Below are 22,640 nucleotides of genomic sequence, written 5' to 3' on the forward strand. Positions count from 1 at the left end.
TTTGAAAATCGAAGAGGGGGGGGGGAAGAATCCACGGACCTCGGACAATAGGGTTCTTGGGAACCCCTAAAAATATGACAAGCCTTGTCCGAGTTTGGAAACTTTGTATGGTTTAGACCTTTATGGGTGCAATCCATACAAATGACTACTGTTCAGACACCCATTACATGGGGTACGGGTGCCCCGTAAGAATGGTTCGGACAAATAAATGGGGTGCATGAAAGTGTTCATGTAAATGATTTAGGAAATGGGTTTTGTTTTTGCCAACCGTTCAACAGAATGTGCAAATGGTAAATGTTTGCTTGGTACACCGGTGTGTGTGCCGTTACAAGGACACTTCCACAGTGACGAAGACAAGTACGGATCTCTGGGAGCGCGTGGGTTCCAAGCGTTTCTTCAAGAGCGACGATGAAATACTCTATGCTTTTCCAAGCGCTTTCCCATAGAAGGTGTATCTCTTCAAACGACATGCGTACTTGTATGCTCTAGCTGGAGCATGCCTGCAAGCACACACGAGCAAGGATACCTGCCAGTACCACACTAACTGGAGCATACATTTAGTGCATGAGGGATAGAGACTTGTCAGTCAGCTCCAGAAAGCGTATGGCAGGTAGCCACTTGTTGGTGCATGCTTGACAGGCATGCCTGCTAGAGCGCGCTTGCAGGCATGCTGCAGCGACAGCATTCAATGTACGCTTTTCGATTTGTAGAGAATTTCTCAGCACTCCTAGTCTATCGGATCCTGTCTTAGCATCATTTAATCAACATCTACGTCTTCTCTTCAGTTACCTACCCTCAGAGCTTACATTACAATATTTTCGCGCAGCACAAACAATTATGATCCTTCTCTTAGGAGCGTTTTGAGTCAACTGTGTCAGTTTCGATAAGGGGACGGCCCGAGAAGAAAACAAGCAAACAACTCTAACATTCATCAAAAGAAGTGACTGGAACTCCGAGCAACCCTCAAAGACATTCACGCTAATTTTGGTGTACACAATTCTGAAAGATATTTCCCCAAGGCCTTATGACACTCTTCTACGCCTGGTAAGTGAAGGTCCATGTTGAAGCAAAATTTGTAAAGCCAAGAAGACAGAAACGGGTCCACATTTGACAAGATATACGCATGCAGCGGCGATTTCGGTGTTTTTAGGCGTTAAATAGGAATTTTTCCTACAAAAGGTAGATTTTTGCTTCCACCGGTCCCTGCAGCGTTCCCAGGGCCTCCTCCAACTCTCAAATCGGTATTTTGGGTCTCTAGAACAGCCGTGCAAAGCGCCAGACCGGGGTCAGAAAGGGCAAGGTTCAACCGCTTACAGCCCTGCTAGCTAGCGCCGCAGGCCAAGGTAGGTACGCCAGGCGTGGATTGGAGGAACAGGCAGCGAGACATCGCGAAGCCTGTTACGACAAGACGCGGTCTGGCGTAAACCTACCTTGTATTATGAAAAGGATTAATATGACGGGAGCGAAATGTCCATTCTGCAGGGTCCGTAGAAGAAGAATTCTGAGCCGTCCCGAGCAATAGGGGTCCTCCTTCGTCGGAACCCCTAAAAAAAGAAATTCATAACGAGTGACAAAAGAAAAACAGAGGAAATTTACAAATAAATAAACAAGAAGAAAATTTACAATAAAAAAAATAGAAGCTACAAAGAATAATTTACAATTGAACACTTGAAGCGAAAGCCGCAGCTGCAGCGCGGGCAGCAGCCCGCTCTTCAAGAGCAGCGGAGGGCCGGCGCGCGAGCGCCAGAGCACGGGCGTCCCATGCCTGCCGCTTCGCGCACCGACACTCCTTAGTCACTAGGATGGCCCCAGGGCAGCCGGGACACACCGCGCGAAAGGGGCACTGGAATTGGTGCTCCCACACGTGGTGCACCCCCGCCAGACGCCTGAGGCCGTCCTCGGCCTCTTCGAGGGGCTCGTGAAAGTCGGTCACAGACTCCACTGCCACAGGACGCCTGACCGCTGCCAATCGCCGTGCGACGTAATCAGCGCAGTGGGAGCATGACTGATGAAGGACCCGTGTCAGAAACGACCCAAGGCACACGAGGGAACGCCACGAACACTTGGAGACTTACCGTCCAGGAGCCAGCCCCACCAGGCCCGAAACGAACCACCATCCCCACCATACATTTAGGCTTTTCGTCCCTATCCTCGGGGGACCCGGAAGGTATAGGAGGCGGCAGAGGGGAAGTCATCAGGAAGATCAGGAGGATCCGGAAGCTCAAGAGGCTGGAGCAGTGGAGTGGGTAGTAGCAGTGGAGGCGCACAACCTAGTCAGGTTGAGCTCTGAACCACCACTGCGCGCTAAACAAACCCGCAGCCAGGCGACCGAGGTTCCCCCTCCATCTGTCCTGTTTCCCCCACCTTCACAACCAGCCTAGTTGGTGCCAACCCCCAACCACTAAGACCAGTATTTGCGTTGCCAACATTAAAAGTGTGGAAATAAGTGTTCAAGCGCCAAGAAAACAACAAATACGGAGCCAATTGTTTATTACTAAAACTACAGCCAAAACGTGCAATAATGAAATTACGTGAAAGATACGGGGAAAATTACGTGAAAGATACGGGAATAACTGGTAAAATACAGAGAAGATTGTCAAAAGGAAACCGCCAAAATTTAACTACAAAGAACCGTCTAAAGTCCAACTCTATCAAGGAAACTACAATTACAAACAACAGATGTCCAGGGAGAGTAACCCTCATCAGCCAACAGCAGAATCTTCGATGACACCAGGGGTTCCCTCTTGGCAGGTTTCTTCGTGATTCTGTAAAGTCTTCTTACATTTTCAATCCCTATTCTCAGCATGGCTTCCGCACCGATGGGATTCACATCACTTGAATTCAAGGCGACTTGAACAGACTTAGATATGGAATTGAAATCATCATGGGGATTCTTGCCTTGAGGACGCAATTTCGTAACTTCAACTCCGAATTGGCTTACAAATTTTCCATCTTGGTACCAAGAAGTGAACTCACCGAAGTTTTCATCAAAGAAGAGAGTTTTCTTCTTAGAATAGTTTACTCCTATGAGCTTGAGATTGACATTGGACACAACTTCACTTAACCCTGTATCTGTGTGTGAAGAATACAATGTCATTGAATCATCGGAAGATCTCATAGTTATCATGTTTGAATGAGGTGGCAATCGGTGCTTGGCTGCAATCAGTGCATATGTTGTTGAAGCAGCATTAAACATGCCCATTAACATACCACATGGAGCACGGAGACACTTTCCCTCTTCTATGTATGGTTTGGCTTTCTCATAATTCATCTTTGTTTTCGTGTTCATCTTGGGGTAGTCATGATCTGTCCATCTCAACCTACAAACAACAGAAACTACAATCTTACAGAAAATTTCTACAGAAGTACTGCCACCCGGGCATAAGGGTTACTCAACAAGAATGTTCTCAGGGTCGAAGTTGTCCAATTCACCCTGAAGAAGGTTCACCCGGGCTTGGGCACGGGCAAGGTCCATCTTAGCGCTCTTCAAAGAAGCCTCCAATGCAAGCCGCTCAGCTTCCAGGGCAGGGTTTCCGTGGCACTTCCTTTTGGCACAGTTGCACTCCCGGTCGTCTACTGGAGTGCCGATGCAATCACCCCAGAAGCATCGCGCCAGCTCGCAGTTGAAACCAATCTTGCTATACTCCTTCTCTCCAATGATGCCACGATACAAGGTCTCGGCACTCTCAGAAGGCTTGTGGAACTCGACAATGCCTTTTCGTTCCAAGACCTCATGGGTGCCCAAACTAAGCCCGATTGAGTGAGAGGCACAAGAGTGGCACAACTGCAACACAAATTAAAAAAAACTTTAATAACCAGTAAATAATACGAACACACTGCATCAGTCGACTACCTTCTTACCCAACGGAATTCCGGAGAACCCTTAGGCCCCACCTTCACGATTTTTCCCGCCACACAACGGGGAGGGTCGAAGCTATGAACGTAAGGCCGGAATTTGAACGGGCCCACCGGCATGAATCCTCATCCATCGTCATGAATCGGTGGGAAGGACCCCACGGACACGGTCGCTGGAATCCCTGCATGGCGGTCCGAGGCGAAACGGCAAAAGGAAGACGGCTTGGGACGATGAGGCGGCAAGGGCGTGGTGAAGCACAGCTGCAAACAGCAAGTGATCCTAGTCAACAAGCCGCCTCCCAGACAACGGCACTTGCGCCCATACCAACCTGGGCAACCTAAATACCAACCTCCTAATCCCAGGCCCACAAAATATTTTTCCACTCGGGAGGCGATTGCAGGAAAAGTTGTTGAGACCGAGGGGTTACCCACTCCGGGAATCGTGTGTACATTCAGTCCGGGAATCGTTCGTAATTTGCTCAAAATTTTATCGAAAATCTTAAAAGTTTCAATGGAGGGATATGTAAAAGACACAAACACTCAAAAGCTAAGAAATATCTTCAAAAACCTCTCCTTTTATGCAAGATTTGTTCAGGAATCGCGGGAATCCGAATCGTGTGTACGCACAGTGGTTTAAATGCGATTTTCGGGGGAATAAGTCCTAGCAAGCGTCCCGTGCGACCAAATGATACCAGAATTGAACTGAATCATCTGTAGGCAATAGGCAAAGACCAGTTCAAAGGAAAGGTGGTCCGATAAAAATTGGATTTATAATCCTAAAATAATGAGAAAAATAGTAAAATTAGAAGAAAAATGACAGAATTGACAAAAAATGCAAACTAAAAAAATGCTCAAAATACTTAGTTTTAACTTCTGAGCCGCATTAAACCATTTTGTTACTAAGAAAAAAATATTTGAAAAGAAAAACAATCGCACTAAGGTTTTTTTTCATTTTGAATGGTGCACACTAGAAGCGATTAACCCCAAAACTAATCATTTGGCACGTTTTTTGTGGTGTTGATGCCCTTGCGTTTCGTGTTGCGGACGTATGCGGAAAAGTTATCGTCAGGACATGTTTAATACATGTAAGGGAAGCGCCTCGCACCAATAACTCAGCTACATACGCTCACATAGATGACCAAAACTCAAAAAGTACGTTTTTATAGTTTTGAATGCATTTATAGCAAAAAAACGCAACCGTGGGCCCAAGCGCTAAAGGATGTTGAGCTATATGCTGCTTTCCTTTGTCTAGTGATGAAACTAAGAGAAAAAGACGCCAGCTTACCAGTAGCATCGCCCTACCGGAAAAAATGGCGGTGAAGAAAATTAGGTGAAATTGCCTAAATACCAATACTAGAATCGAACCTGTCCCCCGTGGCTCCCAGCTCAATTTAAAAGTCTATGAAGTTATTTTACGTTATATTGGAGTATTATAGTCGTTTCCACCCCCCAGCATGCCTCCAGGACGATTTTGAAAAATCGACTTATTCCCCCTATATCAGCATTTTAAACCACTGTGGTACGCCCAAGTACCGAGTGGGTAACCCCTCGTTGAGACTCAACCCCTCGAACACCGTCGAGAGGGCTCGCCAACGACCATCGCTGTGTCCCTCAGCCAAGCCGAGCGTCACAATCGCAAGAGACCAGGCGAAGAACCTGACCTTCGCAAGTCGGGTTGCGTCCCCAAAAAGGACACTTTCCAGGGGATTTCCAATTCGTGTAGCCGGTCTTATGACGGGCGTAACCCCGCGCCACTTCAGCGTAACGATGAAATGAGACAGGGACTTGGCGCTCTACACAAATTTGACCCCCCCAGAACAACTCTTGATTCTCCACTTGCCACTTCACACACGGCAGGCACATCTGAAAATTTATACTGTCAAACCCGCAAAGCCACAAAACCAAAAAAAAAAAAAAAAAACCTCACCCAACAGGATTTTGGTACCCCATCAGGAGCTCCCATGGGATCCATCGTCACCATGTGTCCCACATGTCACACATAACCATGTCAACGCCATGAGGCAGATAAGTAACAGGTTGCACCCCAGGCAGTGGGGTGCGACATAACCTACCAAGCCGACTCATCCGCACTTCACGCTGCTTTTGGTATGCTGCGTAGGCCTCCTTGTAGGCTTTCTGCAGGTTGGGTGCAGCAATGTTGTAGATTGAACGATTCAGATCGTCGGCCGCCGGTTCCAAACTCTTAATAACTTGCTCGACGCTGCGCGGGTTTAGGGGATACCGCACCGCCGACATCCGAGTCAAACTAGTAACGTATATGCTTGCACATCTAACAAACTCGGAGAAGGGCGGGAGCCCCCCAGCCTCGACAAGTTAAAAAGTGACAAGGGACAAGATCGCGTTATCTGTGGATAAAACAGCTCTATTTAGAATGTAGGGGGAGCCCCCTAACATTCAACAAGTTAAAAAATAACCGACAATGGACAAGCCATTGCCTGCCGCAGGCAGGCTAGCGCCGCAGGCCAAGGTAGGTACGCCAGGCGTGGATTGGAGGAACAGGCAGCGAGACATCGCGAAGCCTGTTACGACAAGACGCGGTCTGGCGTAAACCTACCTTGTTTTAATTTAGGGGTTTTCTGTAACAGGGTGATGAATGTATTTGATGCATTTGTTGTTTAGCTCAATCACATTCTCATTTTCACGTGAGGGCTTTGTCCATTTCACGGCGCCCTACCCCACCACCTTCGGGCGGCAACACGGCGCGAAGCACTAGTTATTTGAATTAGCTATACTTATTTTAAATAACTCACCCCGTTCGAAATACGATTAGAAGCTGTTGTGGATGTTGCCATCATATTTCGGCCACCTCCTACTGGATGCAGGAACCTAAATGAGCACTTCCCTCTTTAACACACTTATTATAATATAATAACTTATTGGCAATATATTTATGCTATTTTAGAAAGAGAAAAGAGAGGGGTTACCTAACCAGACATACATTCCCACCAGATATAATCCCATTAGATGTAAATCTCACCAGGTATACAGTAATGTTTATCTGCTGTACCCCGAGAGTCCCCTATTGCCAGCTAAATTAGAGGAATTGAACTTAAAAAAAAGCGTACTCTCTAGCGTTAGACCCATGTACTCCACAAGGGAAGTCATAGCCCACAAACTAATTTACTATGTAAGTTTCCTGCGCGCCCATGCACGAAATTAACATGCACTTCGTAACGCACGAATTTGTGCGCGACAATGCACGATTTCGTGCGCAAGTATGCAGAAAATCGTGCATTGTTGCGCACAATTTCGTGCATTGGTGCGCAGAAAAACCTACATAATAATTTAGTGTGAGATAAACAAAAAAAAAGGAAAGTCGGAATTGTAGTTACAGAGGACCCGTTGTTGCTGGTTGCCATGGTCACAGCTCTAGAAGCGGAAGGCCGCCTCCGAAATGGCCAACCCTTACCCCGTCCGGCAGCCTCTCTCCATGCGTGTTGCAGAGGCTGCCGCGGAGGTTTATTTACTGGTATGTCCACGAGATTATGGAGGTAGACTTATCTTCTTCACTTGATTACTGGTGGTGCTCGCTTAGAGCGCCGGACGCACCTTTACGTGTACACGGGGGAAGTACCCTACCCTGTACCCTGCCTACCTTACCATTCTCTGCGCCGGTGCCGTTGTGTCCAGAGACGAATAAACGACGCAACTGAAGAATCGGCGTGTTTGGAGACCTACTGGCAGGTAGTTCGATTCGTGCAGCGCCAGTACCCAAAGGAACCATATACTCTGTACGACCGCCACGCGGCACGCTGCAGAGTCCTCGCGCGGCACGCTGCAGAGTCCTCGCGCGGCACCTGCTCGGGAGCAATTTAGAAGAATCGCTCGGATGCATGCAGGACTTGCTGGAAGGCGCCCCGCGCAGGCGACCCGGCTAGCGCCAGTGGCGGAGGAAGGTCCGCAGTACCCGTCGGGGTCCCTTCGCCACCTACCGGGTCCTACGCAGGGGCGTACCAGGAGGGGACCAGGGAAGGACTCGCCGACAAAGAGCGGCAGACTGCGGCCAAGCCGCCCGCCGCGAGCCACTGCGGACCGTGGCCGCGCTGACGCACCTGGCAGCCGCGGCCCCAAGGAGCCTGCTGCAGGCAGCCGTCGTGATCCTGGCGGCAAGCGAGCCGCTGCAGGCCGTAAACGTGGCCAAGGAAAAATAAAGAAAAGCAGTTGTGTTAAAATCATGTTTATTGAGTGACATTACATCCTATTCGTACTCCAAATTATTAACGGGGATTGCAACATACTCAGCACCCTCAACATTCATATAAAAGCATATTGGCTGTAAGTTGCTGGAAAGAGTGGCAATAGGATTGACTACCAATAGGCTGAACTGCTGACAAGTATGCAATGGAAACATTCTGTACTCTAGAAACTGAAGAGAGTGCATGGCATGCTCCTCCTAGGAGTCAACCACAAAGCACACTCTTCCCAAAAGCATGCTTGCAAGCACACTCTTCCCAAAAGCATGCTTGCAAGCACACTCTTCCCAGAAGCATGCTTTCAAGCACTCTCCTTGCTTGCAAGCATGCTCCCGCAGGAAGAGCGTGCTTGTCAAGCATGCTCCTGGGAAGAGTGTGCTTGCCAAGCATGCTCCTGGGAAGAGTGTGCTTGCAAGCATGCTCTTGGGAAGAGTGTGCTTTGTGGTTGACTCCTAGGAGGAGCATGCCATGCACTCTCTTCAGTTTCTAGAGGAGGCAATGGTCGTAATCGGCTCTCTCGCGAGCCGTCAACAACAAAGACACTTGGTCAGGAGGAAAAGTGCCGGAGAGGTGCGGTAGATGTGCTCAATAATCCGTTTGATTCTTAATTTTTGTTTTTCGCGTGGCGTGGCGAGACGAGGCGGAAAGTTGCCCCCTCCCGCTGCCCCCACTTGGTGCAAAAATTGATTGCATGAGGCAAAATACCCAAATTCATGTTTGTGTAACTTTGCTGGGCTATAACTCAGCCAATAAATTTTTGCCGGACATAATATTTTGGCTTTTGGAGTCTTTTTAGGTTGATAACATGCCCTCAAAACATCAGGACGATCGGAGGGGGTCGTACCACTAAGTGTCTTTTCTTAAATGGGATTGCTCTCAAGCAATTGGAAGAATACGATCAGAACTTGGAATCGGCACGCAAACTGCCCCGAGACCTGAAAGACCCGTATAATAAAATTATGTGTGTCATTGGAACATTAGTCCTGCTGCAAAGCGTGCGATTAGTGGCGGCAACAAGTGTTACATTTGACGAAGTGGCCAAGGCAGGGCGTTGCCAGGGTGTCTACTATGTGATTCGAGTCATGAAGCGCAAGCCGGTCTAAAGGGCCTGCGTGCATCGCTTTGAGGCCTCATCAGTACGTTTTTGTTCAGAAGTTTGCCTCATTAGCTGAGCGATAGCGAAGCCCGTTACTGCAGTTGGGGTTAAAAAAACTTTTTCTGTCTGCGTGTGAGTGTGCGTGTATGCAGTTCCTCCGGAACGGCTCGACCGATCTAATTGAGATCTTGCAGGGTCATTAGGTATGTCCTTGGCTCGCCACACACCAAAATTCAGCTTTCTATCTCAATCCGTTAAGTCATTTCAGCCTTACAAACACTGAAAAAACGGTAGAAAAAGGACAACTTTTAAGGTACTTTCAACTTTTCGTCAAGTTTTATGATGTTCCCTATGTCTTTGAGGCTGCTGATGACGAAAATTGAACCCATTCAGACCCCCGACCTGAAGTTAAGGGTATATTTTGATGACCAAATGCTATGTAATGGGATCACGCCCATTTCTGCGGTCTGTCTAGCAAAGCAGTCTGCCGAAGGCACGCTAACGCCGCAGGTCAAGGTAGGTGTGTATACACTGTAAATCCAATGGCAATACTTTTGGTACTTTTTTGGCGATACAATTAAGTATTGCTAATCAACGGCCTTACAGAAAAGTATTGCCTTCAAAACGGCAATACTCAAATGCATCGCCAAAATTTGGCGATACTTTGGAGTATTGCCACAATTTGGCAGTTGAACAAATCAAGGGGACAAGTTCTTAGTTTAATGCCGTGGTTTTGGCAATACCAAAAAGTATCGCCAAATTTTGACGAAACTTCTATGTATCGCCGTTCGGAAGGCAATACTTTTTCGTAAGGCCAATGGCAATACTTAATTGTATCGCCGAAAAATGTACTTTAGTATCGCCTTTGCATCTGCAGTGTACGCCAGGCGTGGATTGTCGAAACTGGCGCGGCATCGCGAAGCCTGTGACGACAAGACACGGTCTGGCGTACACCTACCTTTTCAAAATGTAGCCTAAGCAATTATACTTGTCTTGTATTCTGATGTGATTTGTACTCCTTTCGTGCTGTTATTGTAACAATCAAAATAAATCAATTCCACAAAACCAAATGATCTTCAGACAAAGTTCCGTACGCGGAACTGGGAGGTTTCAAATGAAGAAATCAAAAAAAGGGTTTATGATTCCCATTTTTGTTCTGAAGCAACTCATGACAATCGAGGCCCTGCAAGAGCGCCAAACGAGTCCTTAGCACCAATTGCCACAACTCAAAAAGCTGGGCTCCTGGACCCCTCCTCACCATCATCGGCAGCCCCAACTCAAGCTGCGCGAGTCAAGTGCTTGAGGACTGACTGCCCATTCACTGCTGCATCCAAAGTCGAGGCTGATGGTCTTGCAACACAACATCTTAAAAGTAATGGAAGTATCTTCTGTGTCCCTGGTGGCTGTGATCATGCTAATGCTCCATTCATGACTCTTGGTTCCTATCGTGTTCACCTCGTTGGAACGGTCCCGCCGAGAGCTACAATAAAATATTTCAGTCGGTCGACCCCCGTTCACCTACATCCTGATCTGGCAAACTGCCAAAGTCACGCTCCTGGACCCCCCTCTCCAATCCAGTCGTCTACATCGTTACCGCATACCAGAAGGCCACGGTCCGCAAAGTTCAGCCAGTGTCAATTTGGCGCATTTTGTTTTAATGAAAACAATGTCATCTTTTCATCAACAGGAAATAGAAACCGATTTCTTACCGAGTGAAACCTTAAACTCTTCTTATGTGAACGGACTTGAACGGGTGAAGGGACTTTCAGTGGCGAGTGATTAATCACTCACAACAGAGAAGGATTGCCTGCCAATTCACCCCACCTCCCCTATTCTGTCCACAGGTCAATCGGAATTGCCCGTGAAGGGATAAAATAGAAATTCCAGAAGAGGTGAAGCAGTGCGTATGTGGTTGATGTGGGTTTTGAGCACTGAGAAAAATATGGAAAACAGGCAGGGACGCGCCTGGAAGTAGGCAAACCACGGTACTTGTCACCGACATTGCAGGTGTGGCTGAACGGTTGCGTGGAATGGGAACCTTACTTGTTTCCGTGGCGCACCCGGTACACAAAGCAGCACGAGTGGTACCTGCAGAACATTTTAAGGCGTCCTTTACTGCCGAAGCGCCACTCTGCACAAAGTTAGTATTTTACATTTAGATGGCCGAACGAGCTTGGCACCGCGTAAAGCTTGTCGCCTGACACTTAAAAAAAAAATAAAAGGTGGCCAAGCGGTGCTTCAAGCGGGCGGACCGTCTGGAGGGATTTGGACCGTCGGTCCCTTTTTCCCGGGACCACCCTGCCAGGATGCCGGTGCGAGCGCCGAGTAACGGCGTGCGCTACGCAGACGAGGACGACTACCAGGACAGGGTGCTGGTGGGTGACGCCACCAGCAACCTTGAGGCGGTGCCTCATCAAGACATAAGAAATTCTCCTAAGGGAGGGGCCGGCTCTGCCACCAGAACAACAGAACAGGCAGCTGTGCCTCTGCAAGTAAGTTATTCAGCGTTCTGGTGTACACATGAGTACATGAGTACGGGTGAATACACCTTCTTACACTCATGCATTTCACATTTTAAACTTTTTATTTGCTTGTTTCAGTGGTTAAGACGACACACAACGCCAAATCGTGTAAAAACTGAGCGAATTTTGCTCTTTTTGAACTTGTGAGTACACTGAGTACGGATTTATTTGTACACATAAGTACGCTAGTGATTCACCCCTCGCTGCAGCCATCCCATCGCCCCGGGTGGGCGGCAACCCGCCGCGCGGCGCCGACAGCGCGCCGCGCCACTAAAGTCCCATCGCCGCCGCAGGAGGGACATTCCATGTGAAGTCAACCAGGCCTTAGCCACCATGGGCTCCGATCCGGTTCTCGTTTTCAGGGTTTGCTACCCCTATGGTCCCATGAAATAATCAGCACTTGGTTTGGGGTCCGGCCCCCCAGGGGCTGGGCTATGGCCAATTTACTTTTTTGCTAAATATTGAAACAACGCAACTTTGGAGGGCAATATCTCAGCAACCATTGGTCGTAGGTCAAATCCAAGACCAGATTTGGAAAGAGGATGAAAAACTGAATCTTTTTTGTCTTTGAAGTTTTTATGTCCAAAAACTTTTTATAACTTCAAAACTTTAGTTAAGTTTTAAAATTAGCGCCATTTCCTAGATCCTCAACCGATTTTGACCAATCTGGGCTTAAAAGATAGCTTAAACCCTTCCCTAAACGAAAATGTTAACCACTCTAAGAAATATAAACCATTTCTTTGTTCTGCTTTGAACAATACCTCATACTTGCTGAATTTGTCCTTTCCAAGACAAAAATCTTCATGTGTTTCACAGATAATCCCCTTCTTAGCTAACTGCGAACAAGAAATCAGATTATAAGAGAAGTCAGGAACATACAACACATTTGAGATAGCTAAAGTCCATCCTAAACACTTGTCAGTAAGTTGTATTTCTACAGTTCCAACTCCTTGCACACTTCCAGCCTCTTTCATTCCAGTTTCTACACTACCAGAACTCGCTTTCATTGAAGTAAACCAGCTCTTGTCATTTCAAATGTGGTCATTGCAAGCACAGTCTACAATCCATTCCGTCTTCTTCACATTTAGGTTCTCCGATGATGATGATTGGGCTGCACTAGTAACACAAGCTCGGTACTTCTTCTTCTTTTCTTCGTTCTTCTTTGTATCTTCTGTCTTCTGAACAGTACAGTCTTTTGCAATGTGGCCAGATCGTTGACATTTGTAACACTTGACAGGTTCATTGCAGTCTCTTGATAAATGTCCAAATCCACTACACTTGTAGCACTTCATTTCTTGATTACTAGTATAGCCACTGTTATTTCCACTGCTCGAATTGTTACCACCTCTGTTGTTTTGATAACCTCCTCTTCCTCTGTTGTTTTGATAACCTCCTCTTCCTCTAGTATTGTAATTACTCTTGGTTGAGAAAGCTCCACTCACCGCTTCATATTCATGTTCATCTTCTTCTTGTAGCAATGCAGCTTTCACATTCTCCGTCGTAAGATCTTCTAAGTTCTTGCTGAGCATGGAAATTAACACTTTGCATCTATCTCTTGGCAAACCAATTAGAAAAACACCAGCTAATTGTCTGTCTGTCATTTCCAGTCCAAAATTGCCACTCTTAATGACTCTATTTATGCCTTGAATTTTGGACACGTACTCTTGCATAGGAATATCATCAGTCTTCACAGTGTTTATCATTTCTTTCATCTTCTCTAAACATTGCAGTAGCGTGAAAGATAAATGTATCTTCTTGAGTTTCGCCCATGCGTCTTTTGCTTTAAGGTTACTGTAAAGTGAAAAAAATGTGAAATATCATTTTTCAAAATAATTGTGGCATCATGTTTGTATTTAGGTTTCAGGTTGTTTACTATAAGATGAACTTAAACCCAAAGTTGAGGCACTCAACTCCCATTATTTTCTGAGTTATTGAAGTTTACGTAACAAATTTAGTCGTTTACTAAAAATTCTCCTTGCGATGAACCAAAAGTTGTCGAGACTTGATTTTTGTTTTACAAGTTCTTTATTGATTTGCCTATCTGGTAGCAAAGCCGGATTTCCAAAATTCCAACATAAAACAGGAATTTTTCTCAAAAAACACAAAAAAACACCAAAAAATACCAAAATTTTGCCAAATTTAAGTAAAAAATTCAAAACTCATTTTCCAAACAGAAATTACAGCTTATCTATGCATATATTGTCAAATCCGGCTTTGCTAGTCTGTTTGCATGTCCATTGGGCCTTAAAATAAAAAATCACAACTCCGTAAACTTTTTGGTTCATCGCAAGGAGAATTTTTAGTAAACGACTAAAATAACACTAAAACCCTCATAACTTTGGAACTAATGGGATTTGGGAGTCCAGTCTGTGGCTGTAAAAGTTTTTCATAGTAAGCAACTAAATCACCAAAAACCAAAGCACTGCCACCTATACTTTGGAAGATAGTTTTTTCACCTTACAGTAACCTTAAGACATTCTCCGATGTCTTCTATGTAACCTCCCCGAAGTTGGCCAACCCACATTGCCAGAAAAGGTTCAAAATACAACAAATCGACGCAGAATGATTTGTTCCAAAATGTTCCACAATTGTTCCAATTTGTTCCTCAACAAGGGCGGCTCCAGGCTCGTTATCGTTTTTCGATAACAAGCTGGCCAGCTTCAAACCAGTAAAAGTGCACAAATCGACCCAGAAAAAGTGCAGTTCTTCTTAAAAACGTTTGTTCCAAAATGTTCCACCATCGTTTCACGGCCACCGATAACTCAAATGCGTTTTTCGAAAAACGGTTGTTTTGTTGGGTTGGCGAACTTCGAAAATACAAATCTGCGCAAAAAGAGTTGAAAACAACGCGGTTCGCCTTAGAAACGTTTGTACCGAAATGTTCCACCATCGTTTCACGCCCACCGATAACACATTGCGTTTTTGGAAAAACAGTTGTTTTGTTGAGTTGGCGAACTTCCAAATAAGAAACCTGCGTGAACAGGGGGGAAAATAATGCTAATCGCCTCCGAATCGTTTGTTCCGAATTGTTCCACCGTCGTTCCACGGCCACCGATAAATGAAATGCGTTTTTCGAAAAAAGGTTGTTTTGTTGGGTTGGCGAACTTCCAAAAGACAAACCCGCGTAAAAAGGGGTGAAAATAATGCTTATGGCCTCAGAATCGTTTGTTCCGAAATGTTCCACCATCGTTTCAAGGCCACCGATAACACAATTGCGTTCTTGGAAAAACAGTTGTTTTGTTGGGTTGGCGAACTTTTTCGGAAAACGCATTTGTGTTATCGGTGGCCTTGAAACGATGGTGGAACATTTCAGAACAAACGATTCTGAGGCCCTTAGCATCATTTTCACCTTTTTTTACGCGTGTTTGTATTTTGGAAGTTCGCCAACCCAACAAAACAACCGTTTTTCCGAAAACGCATTTTACTTATCGGTGGCCTTGAAACGATGTTGGAACTTTTCGGAACAAACGATTCTGAGGCGATTAGCATTATTTTCACCCCTGTTTACGCAGGTTTGTATTTTAGAAGTTCGCCAACCCAACAAAACAACTGTTTTGCGGTAAACGCAATTGTGTTATCGGTGGCCGTGAAACGATGGTGGAACATTTTGGAACAAACGATTCTAAGGCGAACCGCGTTGTTTCCAACTCTTTTTGCGCAGATTTGTATTTTCGAAGTTCGCCAACCCAACAAAACAACCGTTTTTCGAAAAACGCATGTCATTTATCGGTGGCCGTGGAACGACGGTGGAACAATTCGGAACAAACGATTCTGAGGCGATTAGCATTATTTTCACCCCTGTTTACGCAGGTTTGTTATTTGGAAGTTCGCCAACCCAACAAAACAACTGTTTTTCCAAAAACGCAATTGTGTTATCGGTGGCCGTGAAACGATGGTGGAACATTTTGGAACAAACGATTCTGAGGCGAACCGCGTTGTTTTCAACTCTTTTTGCGCAGATTTGTATTTTCGAAGTTCGCCAACCCAACAAAACAACCGTTTTTCGAAAAACGCATTTGAGTTATTGGTGGCCGTGAAACGATGGTGGAACATTTTGGAACAAACGTTTTTAAGAAGAACTGCACTTTTTCTGGGTCGATTTGTGCATTTTTACTAGTTTGAAGCTGGCCAGCTTGTTATCGAAAAACGATAACGAGCCTGGAGCCGCCCTCGTTGAGGAACAAATTGGAACAATTGTGGAACATTTTAGAACAAATCATTCTGCGTCGATTTATTGTATTTTGAACCTTCTCTGGCAATGTGGGTTGGCCAAGTTATGAGAGCTTTCTATGTAGGCATCTGATACATACTTGAGCATGAACGCCAAAGCTTTCCTGTTGGTCCTTGCTTGTTCTGGATTGAATTGAGCCACTTCCACACTATCGTAGCCCGGTTCAATACTCAACCAGCAGTTCCGTTCTACCATCTCCGACTGTGCTCTTCTTGACCAAGGGTAATAATTGGTCCTGTCCAATCTTGGTATTGGATCCTTCACGTCGGCTTCGGCCATGTTTCTTCTTTTTTAGGTTAATCTTCAAAAGGGTATTCCCTCCGGTTTTCTTCACTCACTATACCTCAGTTAAGGCTCCTGGGCCCATAACCTGTAGTTTTTCTCAAACCTAGGTAGAGGTATTTGGTAGAGTGAGACTCGGATTTATCTTCTATCACTTTTAATTAACTTCTTTACATCAAAACTTCTTTACATCGTACATCAAGGACTCATCACCCTTGCAAAAAGGAAAATATATGGAAAATATGTGTCAATATATGACTCCATATATGTTTCATGCATTGCCAATATAATTGTATCTTGCTCAATATGTTGCAGATTATCTTGAGCAATACGTGGTTTATATATGGGGGTATATCTTGGTGCCCGTTAATATATGATGCATATATTCCCCCATATAATATTATCTTCGCGAAATGTATGTTTCAATATCTGACACGGTGCCCGTCGTGGGATGGGGCAGGGTGAGGAGGGCAGACTTTTCAAGTAACTTTTCTTAAAATCTTGGCACTCGATGTTGAAAGGCGCCTATATTTCTCAACATGATTTTATGTTGTAAAATATATTGACGCCATATATTGAGCAGGGGCAAGGTTCTTTTCTATGCGTTTAAGTCTCCCAGAACTTTTGAGAAATCCTGTTTAACAAGTTAACTGGAACAGTTCGGAAATTTTAAACGTCTTTTTTGGGTGTAGCGCGAAAAGTTCTTCTAGGCGACCACAGTACGACCACGATTGAATGTCCTCGCATGGCGAGGTTACATTCTTTGATAATAGTAAAGGAAGTCTCCGAGTCGTCAGACTCCATGGTATTCACACTATATATTGCCTACATATAGAGCAATGTATGAAATTTATATATTTGCCACATATTTTTTATATCGGAAAAGTATCTTGCTAAATTATCTTTTCCACATATGTCGTCAATACATGTTGGGCCATATATTTTGTCCATATAGTGCCCATATATTTTCCATTTTGTAAGGGCATATACTCTCTCACACACGAGATTGTTCATCAGCAACAACATCACATCAATAACATCAGAAACAAAAGAACATCAGACAAAAGACATATGACAAAAATGATACCAACTTAACAACAGGATTTTGTGTGAATATATTTCCACAACGGTTACTAACCAAGTCGCACTGCTGGAATTCCGCTCTCGTCCTGGATCAAGTTCAACAGGTTCATTGGGTCCGATTAGCAAGTTTTAATTTGACCCTAGGCGACCCTGGTTTAACCAACGCAAGGTTAAAATTGAGTAAAAGCACGTAACAGCTTGAGTTAAAGTATAAGTATGGTTAAAATAAGTGTGAAATCGGCTGAATTATGTTACAATTAGTGTGCAATGAGAGGAAATCTATGAAATAAGTTGAAATAAGTGTGAAATAAGTTGAAATAAGCTGAAATAAGTGTGAAATAGCTTGAAATAAGTTGAAATAGATTTTAAATAAGTGAAATAACTTGAAATAAGTGAAATAACTTGAAATAAGTTTGAAATGAGTGAAATAATTTGAATTTGAAATAACGGTGTACAAAATTTTCCCAAGTTGTTTCCCCCTCGATCGGGGCAGCTAACAACTGCTCATAGGGTTTTGTTTTTCCCGGCGAAGATACCTCAAGAATTCAAAAAGTACCACCTATCCACCATCTTTTTTAGTTCAAGAAGAAGCCAGAAACACTGCACGCAGCGAGGCTTTGAGATCAAAGACAAAAAAAGAAAAAAAATGAATCCCGATGCTTCAAGAATATATGTTAGATGTGCTCGAGAGGCATGCCCCAGTGAAGACTAGTTAAGTCAAAGAAAACGAGCCTCCCTGGAATGAAATTTGGTCAATGCTGAGTAAGAGAGACAAAGCAAGGGATATCTCTCTAAAAAGCAAGAATCCTTTGTGATAAGAAATCGTACACATCCTTGACCTGGGCTTCACCGTTAAGGTGCCATATGGACTTGATGTGGACACCCACCGTATCGACATAAGTTATCAGCGAGACCCTGTCAGTGGTGCCAAGTTCCGTCGAGTCCCCTAAAGTGGGACGATTTTTACGGAAAATCGTCTGTTATTCACAGAATAACGATGACACCGAAAATCGCCGGGGATTTAAGAATCTTCATGTCAAAACACGTCTTTTACCGAAAACAATTTTTTTTTTCAGCCCATGGGGCTCCAGTAGGAGCAGCAAGAACCGTGTCCCAATTTAGGAGCCAAAGTCTCCTAAAGTGGGACAAAGTCCCCTAAAGTGGGACATGTTCATTCGTTTTCGCCCAAAAACTGCAGTAGCAAAAAATTTCTTAAAATGTATTATGTCCTAAATTTAATTTGAAGCAAGATTGGTTCTGAAGTCTTTTTCGATATCTCGACTGGTTAAGCTGATATGAGCCTCTTCAATCAATTAGATTTCCACAGATATATTTAAATTAGAAACAGCCGTAGCGCCTAAACCAATTGAAATGCGGCGAAAACCAATAAAACAAAATGGTCTTAAGGGGGCAATACACTGAAAATGGCCAAAAACTGACTTGTGGGATTGCTTCCATACGCGTTGTTGAGCGTTGTTCAATCTTATCATGTGTCAAGACCTTACAAAATGAAGCATTTTAAGCACAGAATGGTGTCGATCGGACGTCAGGGAGCGGAGCAGCGCCCAATCAAATTTTCGTCAAAAATCGAACTGGCGGGCATCCCTCAGTCCGCAAAAATGAAGATATCTCGACCCCGTTTGCGCCAAAATGTAGGTAATTAAAGCGGCTATAGCGCAAACTAGAATTATGAACATCGAACAATCGAAAGTACAAAATTTTACGAAAAAACCTGTTTTGATCATTTTTGCAAAATCCTCAAAAAGTGTTTTTGAATGAAATTTTGTACTTTCGGTTGCTCTATGTTCATAATCCTAGTTTGCGCTATAGCCGCTTCAATTTCCTACATTTTGGCGCAAACGGGATTGAGATATCTTCATTTTTGCGGACTAAGGGACGCCCGCCAGTTCGACTTTTGACGAAAATTTGATTGGGCGCTGCTCCGCTCCCTGACGTCCGATCGATGCCATTCTGGGCTTAAAATGCTTCTTTTTGTAAGGTCTTGTCACATGCAAAGTTTGAACAACGTTCAACGACGCGTATGGAAGCAATCGCACAAGTCAGTTTTTGGCCATTTTCAGTGTATTGCCCCCTTAAAATTTAATTTCTGACCAAAACCATTTTATGAAATTTTTTGCTCAGGTCATATTTTATAAGTTTCGAAATGCACGGCAAAAAAAACATGTTGAAATTTTGAAAATTAAAAACCGTTCACCCGGCAACTTTTTTTCTAAAAATTTTTTTGTTCAAAATATGATTTTACGCAAGATTTGTCTTATGGTCGATAACGATATCTTTGTAGGTTAAGCCAAGAAGAAGCATTTGCTTTCAAACATTGACTAAATTTTGTGCTGACTTAAAGCGTACCGAATAACCGTACTTGCCCGACTGCCTGGGCCTCCAAACCGACCTGGCAACCTAATATATTCAAGGCAGCGTTTGTAGGACGCTGGAGGTGAATGTAACGCCTCTGAATCGGTCAAAACCTAAAAGAAACGAAGGAAATGCATGTGTCCCACTTTACAGCCCCTCAGAAGATTGCTTCCCACCGTAAAACGAAGCGTCGGAAACAAATTTTCTAAAGTGCATCTTGTAGATAAAAGAACGCGCTACAACATGTCTGAAGTCTAGAATGGTCCGAGCATCAACGGCTCGAAGCCCCGAATCCGCGCTTGACGTCTGAAAAAACTTCTCTTTTTTTCTGCATCACATTCCAATTTTCAAGATTTTTCGGGGGAGGGGGTATGAGCGGGAACAAGACACTCTGTGCGGATATGGTCTTGGAGGGGTCCTACCGTCTCAAAAACATTTTTTACCTCGCAAAATATCCACGCGTTGGCCGTTTACGGCCTAAAATAGGGAAAATAGTCAAAATGTCCCACTTTAGGGTTCGTGTTCACATTTAGGGGACTTGACGGTTCGTGTGGTGGCTGCATGGGCCACTGCGCCTTTGCAATGATGACCCGAAGTCACCGCTGAAAATGCACTACAACGGCCGAAGCAATTTCAAGGAAATGGCTGCCACGGGTTACCCGCAGTCCGGAGAGATCCGGTGGGATTACTTTAAGGGCGACAAGTTAAAAGACGCTCAATTGTTCCGAATACAAATGCTTTCTTGGACGGCGGATTGCTGCAGGGTAAGGGATATGGGGCTCGTGCACTGCTAATCCAAGTGTGGGACAGGCATGCACTAGTTATCTAATAGATAACTTGGATTAGCAGTGCGGCGATGAGAAACACGACGACGACGTACTTATTCCTCTTTATAAAATGATCTGCAGGTTTTGGCCGAAGGTGAGGAATATTCCGAGGCCGCCGATACCCAAGAGAGCCGCCTCGAAGTGCCTCTGTCACAGGGGAAACAGGCTGCCTGCCAAATTGTTCCACCGGACAAGGCCCATCCAGACTTCCAAGTGGTTCCTGTAAGTAAAATGCACGGTGAAAACGGTTCCTGGTTTTCACAGGAACTCCCTGGAAACTACCTTTACCTTCACCATTGGCTTCCTGGGAAAACCAGGTTCCGTTTTTACCGTGTGTTATCAGGCAACGCTCCAAGCGTCACAATCGCTCGCTTATTAAACGCTTTTGTTTTGCCTACAGTATCCAATGGACATTCCTGCCAAATTGCCAGACCAAATTGTCAAGGTTCTGGAGCTTTGTCCATTGTGTGGCCAACCTAACAGGAAATCATCAAAAGAGAACCAAAAATTGCACCTGCTGCAGAGCCATGCGCAGTGCATATTTTCTCGTCCTGTCGGCATGGCACTCGCCAAGTACGAGGAAGTCCTTTACACTAGGGTCCAGGAGGTCATCTCCTTCTGCAACGTCCTGTGGCAGTCCCACCTACTGCCCGTGCACCTGGCCCTGTTCATTGGCTGAGCGATAGCGAAGCCTGTTACTCCAGTGGGGTTGAAAAATTTTTCCTGTCTGTCTGTCTGTCCGCACTACTCCTCCTGAACGGCTCGGCCGATCTCGGTGAGATTTCGCACACTTTTTGGGTATGTCCTTGGCTCGGCACACGCGAAATTTCACCATCCTAGCCCAACTGGTTCGGTTTTTATAGCCGAAAAACACTGAAAAAACGGCGAAAAATCGAGTTTTCTGTAGGCAGATTGCTTCTGTCTTGAAGAAAGGGGGGTCTAGGGGGCGGAGCCCCCTAGCCCGGACAAGTGAAAAAGTTACAAGGGTCAAGATCGAGTTATCTGCAGGTGAAGCAACTCTACCTAGAATGAAGGGGGGTCTAGGGGGCAGAGCCCCCCAGCACGCAGCAAGTTAGGAAAATCGACGATGGAGAAGCCATTGCCTGCCGAAGGCAGGCTAGCGCCGCAGGCCAAGGTAGGTACGCCAGGCGCGGATTGAAGAAACAGGCAGCGAGACATCGCGAAGCCTGTTACGACAAGACGCGGTCTGGCGTAAACCTACCTTGTTAAGAAGTGCTTCTACGACCAGGGCCTTGAGTGCGAAAGTATGGACAGAATGATGGAAGCAATCGAGGTCCTAATGCTGAGCTCCCAGTTTGTGCCCTTCTTCATTAAGAAGAACGGCAATGTCGAGTTTATCTGGGAGGGCAACGCCAAGGAGGCCTTCGACCTCATCCTGGAAGGAGCCGCAGCTGTCAACGTGGTGGGCTCTCCCTTTAGCAACAAGGTTGGCACCGTGGTGAACTCTCCCGAGTTCAAGGAGGCCACGGCTCGCGGCACCAAGGAGGCACAGAAGTACCTCCTTCACGCATACCGGTAAAAAGTACAACAGGGATTGTAGAAAGTACAACAGGGATTGTAGAAAGTACAACGAGAATTGCACAAACCACAACGAGCCCTGGACTGCACAGCACTCGTCATGCCGGTTCCATTCTACTTTGTACAACAATTGTTGCACTTGAAAAGTACACTAAATTCCTGATAAAAATTTGCCAGAAATTTGTGTACTTTTGTTGTGGTTATTTCCTGCAGTGTGCTAGGACCCATCATCTGCCCTTGTCTCAACAAAGTAACACCTCCTGGCTGTCTGTACAAACCAGGGTACGTTACGATGGCAAGTAACTTGAGGGCATTTGAAGAGATTGGGCCTCTGCCCTTACCTGTACGCATTGATTTATTTGATGAGGAGGGTCAGGGTATTGAGGCCACGTTCGAGAAAAACTCGGCAAGATGGCACCGGTCTGAGGAAAGAGAGTTAGTGAAGTTTCCAAATTATATTCTAAGTTAGACCACACTCTGTTTACCGCTTCATTTTTAACATGATTTGTTCAATAAACTTCTTAATTTATTGTTACAGATAAAGAAAGTATTTATCTTACTCCAAGGAAGAGAATGATAAAATTTTAGGATATATGGGTCGCAGACACACTTTTGTAG

At 45.1% G+C, this 22,640-nt stretch overlaps 1 protein-coding gene across 1 annotated transcript; it reads left to right on the top strand.

The window, feature by feature from the left end:
* The first annotated feature begins 20,264 nt into the window (after positions 1-20,264).
* Positions 20,265-21,220, top strand: LOC117647834. Its single transcript, XM_034389806.1, has 3 exons — positions 20,265-20,420; positions 20,565-20,705; positions 20,884-21,220. Exons 1-3 carry the CDS (start codon positions 20,265-20,267, stop codon positions 21,160-21,162), a joined length of 576 nt encoding a protein of 191 aa, XP_034245697.1. The 3' UTR covers positions 21,163-21,220.
* Positions 21,221-22,640: the final 1,420 nt, after the last annotated feature.

The sequence above is a fragment of the Thrips palmi genome, unplaced genomic scaffold (genome assembly GCF_012932325.1).
Source record: "Thrips palmi isolate BJ-2018 unplaced genomic scaffold, TpBJ-2018v1 HiC_scaffold_3, whole genome shotgun sequence".
NCBI classification, from domain to species: Eukaryota; Metazoa; Arthropoda; class Insecta; order Thysanoptera; family Thripidae; genus Thrips; species Thrips palmi.

What these genes read in the sequence shown, in the direction of transcription:
- LOC117647834 (XM_034389806.1), top strand. Translation starts at nt 20,265, where the DNA reads ATGCACTACAACGGCCGAAGCAATTTCAAGGAAATGGCTGCCACGGGT. An exon ending in GGACGGCGGATTGCTGCAGG is followed by an intron (nt 20,421 to 20,564) that starts GTAAGGGATATG and finishes AATGATCTGCAG; the next exon opens with GTTTTGGCCGAAGGTGAGGA. An exon ending in CAGACTTCCAAGTGGTTCCT is followed by an intron (nt 20,706 to 20,883) that starts GTAAGTAAAATG and finishes TTTTGCCTACAG; the next exon opens with TATCCAATGGACATTCCTGC.